Source organism: Corylus avellana, chromosome ca7, assembly GCF_901000735.1.
Source record: "Corylus avellana chromosome ca7, CavTom2PMs-1.0".
In the NCBI taxonomy this organism is placed as follows: Eukaryota; Viridiplantae; Streptophyta; class Magnoliopsida; order Fagales; family Betulaceae; genus Corylus; species Corylus avellana.
In genome coordinates, this window is record NC_081547.1 from 24,648,928 (window position 1) to 24,651,923 (window position 2,996).

At 38.4% G+C, this 2,996-nt stretch overlaps 1 protein-coding gene across 1 annotated transcript; it reads left to right on the forward strand.

Annotated features, from left to right (window-relative positions):
• The first annotated feature begins 1,292 nt into the window (after window positions 1–1,292).
• Window positions 1,293–2,493, forward strand: LOC132188350 (uncharacterized). The gene is made up of 2 exons (XM_059602773.1): window positions 1,293–1,494; window positions 1,597–2,493. Exons 1-2 carry the CDS (start codon window positions 1,435–1,437, stop codon window positions 2,203–2,205), a joined length of 669 nt encoding a protein of 222 aa, XP_059458756.1. The 5' UTR covers window positions 1,293–1,434; the 3' UTR covers window positions 2,206–2,493.
• The last annotated feature ends 503 nt before the right edge of the window (window positions 2,494–2,996 follow it).

Sequence of the window (2,996 nt, forward strand, 5' to 3'; positions counted from 1 at the left end):
AAGAATATTTTTGTCTTATTAAAATCTTATAAGGGTAATTTCATCATTTTACTAATATTGGGGGGTACATTGTCATTGTTTTGGTAGTTTGGGAGGTAAATTGTCGCAATTGATAGTTTGATGGGTAGATTGTCATTAGAGTGATAGTTTGAGGGGATTAAGTAGACTTTACCCTATAAAATACTTTATTTTTTTATTTTGAATTGTATTTACCATATTTTTATTTTATTTTCTTATATATAAATATAATTTTTATTTCGCCAAATATGTTTAAGCATGGCGGTTACCTCCGGATAAAATTGTTAGATTTATCATAATATCATGTAATTAATTAACACGAAATATATTTCCTTACACATGCAACGATTCGTCTGTCAGACTGTCAGCTACAGAATAAACTGCCTGCCGGGACGTCACCCTCTCGAAAGTATACAGAGCAAGTGTTGGACATATTTTATTCTCCCTAACAACTTGCTCTAATCACTACTTTTAATGCTTAAAGCAACCAAACCCCACGTCAAATAATTTTTTTTTTCTTCTTCAACCCCTAATTTTAAGCTATATAAATAGACTTTTAAAATTAATATTAAACCAAAATTTAATAATAATTAATCCCAAAAATTCTAGTTATAGCGTTACTTCATTAGAGCTTGTTTGGTATTGCGTTTGAGAAATAGAGCTTTTAAGTCAAAAAGAACTTTTGTGCAAAAATTTCATTTTAAAGCTTTTGCCAAAAATATTTTTTTTTAGCATTTTTAGGCTTTTTGAACCATTAAAAGCGCTTTAAATTTTTTTTCTTTAAACGGACTTTTTAAGTGTTAAAAATACTTTTAGACTTCTCAAACGCAATCTCAAACGCTATCCCAAACAGACTCTTAGTATATAATTTTTTTTTTATTGATTTTATTTTCACAATTAAATGCAACAATTTTTAAGTCATAAAAAAAAAAGAAAAAAAAAAAAAAGTAGAGAAGGGTATTCCCACACTACTCTACACAGAATTAGTGCGAGTGCTCATTGAATATATTGACGACAATCCCAAGTGGTGAAAACTGTTTGATCCAATCCTTTTACAGACACGAGGAACATTAAAACCTCACCATTAAAATTGATTCATCAGAGATGGGTGCAGCCAGCAGCAGGAGATGATCTCCCACCACTCCCACAAATATTTATATTATATAATAAGAAATTTATTTTCCATTCAGTTGCTGAGGCACAAAATCCAAAGACTTTTAAACCCCCACGCACACCTTCTTAAATGTACGGCTAAAATGTCAACGCTTGTAAACAAAACCCTGCCATCCCTTGTCTTCTCTCTCAGAAAAAAGGGCATTTAAAAAGCCCAACACGGCAACACCTCTCACTCCCCCCACCACCACCATTCTCTCTCAAAATCCTGCGAGAGAGAAACAGAGAAACAGAGACAGAGTTATGAAGCTTGTTTGGTCCCCAGAAACAGCGTCAAAAGCTTATATAGACACCGTCAAATCAGTAAGAGCTCTAAAACCGGCGACCCCTTTGCCCGGTAAAATGTTTTTTAACCGTCGACATGATACTAATTAACCCCACAACTTTTCCTTCATTTACGTGCAGTGTCGGAGTTTCAAAGAACATTCCGGGGTGGAGGAGCTGCTGTCGGCGATGGCCGCCGGCTGGAATGCGAAGCTGATCGTCCAAGCGTGGCTCCGCGGGGAGCCAATCCCGACGAGCATCGGCCTCGCCATAGCCGCCCGCCACGCTTGCGGACGCCACGTGTGCATAGTCCCGGACGAGCAGTCGAGACAGGAGTACGTCGAGGCCGTACGGGCGTACGCCGACGGGTCTCCGGCGACGGAGGTGGTGGTGGGAGAGGCTGAGGCGGCGATGGAGGGGCTGGTGGGGGTGGATTTTCTGGTGGTGGATTGCGAGCGCGGAGACTTCGCGAGGGTTTTGAGGGTTGCTAGGCTGAGCCCGAGAGGTGCGGTTTTGGCATGCAAAAACGCGTGCAAAGGAAACGTTTCGGGGTTTGGATGGCATGGGGCGCTTGAGAGTGGGACACGTGTGGTGAGGACCGTGCTTTTGCCGATGGGGAAGGGATCCGGGTTGGATATTGCCCATATAGGGAGCAAAGGTACCGGGCCTCCGGTCTCCAGGAAGGGTCCTAGCCGTTGGATCAAGCACATCGATGCGCGCTCCGGTGAGGAGCATTTGTTCCGGTGGTGATTTCTTTTATATATATATAAATTACAATAAATAACATAAAGTTCATCCTTTTCCATGGCTGAAATACGAGATGGGCTGCAACTGCAAGAATAATGTTACCTCGGGCTAGTGGGTGAGAAGCAGAGGTAAAACATATGTATTTACCTATGTATTTGTATATATATATATATATATATATATATGAACATTAATGTATAGATTTCTCAATTTTGTAACTGCCATTATGACTATATGCCGAATTAGGATCCGATTTGAACCGACTAATATCGAGTTAGTTATGTTGAAATATATTTTTGCCTTTTTATTTTTTTACTAACCGAATATTATCCCGTTCTATATATGTCAACTTCTTAGTGGAGGTTACTTTTTATGGCAACTCTGATTGCATTTGAGTAATTCTATTTGTCATTTTTCATCTCTAAAGCTTATAAAGCCTGATTTTCTGCATCAAAAAATCAATTGTTACCCAATAAATGTTATTCAAGGCCACGTCACATAAGTTTAAGAAATGAGAATATATATATATAAACAATTATTCGTAGGTTATGAATTTTCTCCTTGGAATTTTGTGAGCAGGAAAAATGGCAGATGAAGAGTCAGTTACCTGGCCTGCTTCGTTTTTGGGATTAACCTAATAATGAGGGTAATTTTTAGGGGCGATAATTTGTGTTCATAAGTTGAGATTTAATTATGTCGAAGCATGTGTATAAGACTATAACTCAATTATAATTTGACTAATTTAATTAAAGGGGTCATAATCCTAGACTATAACACGCTAATTTTGGTTGGGT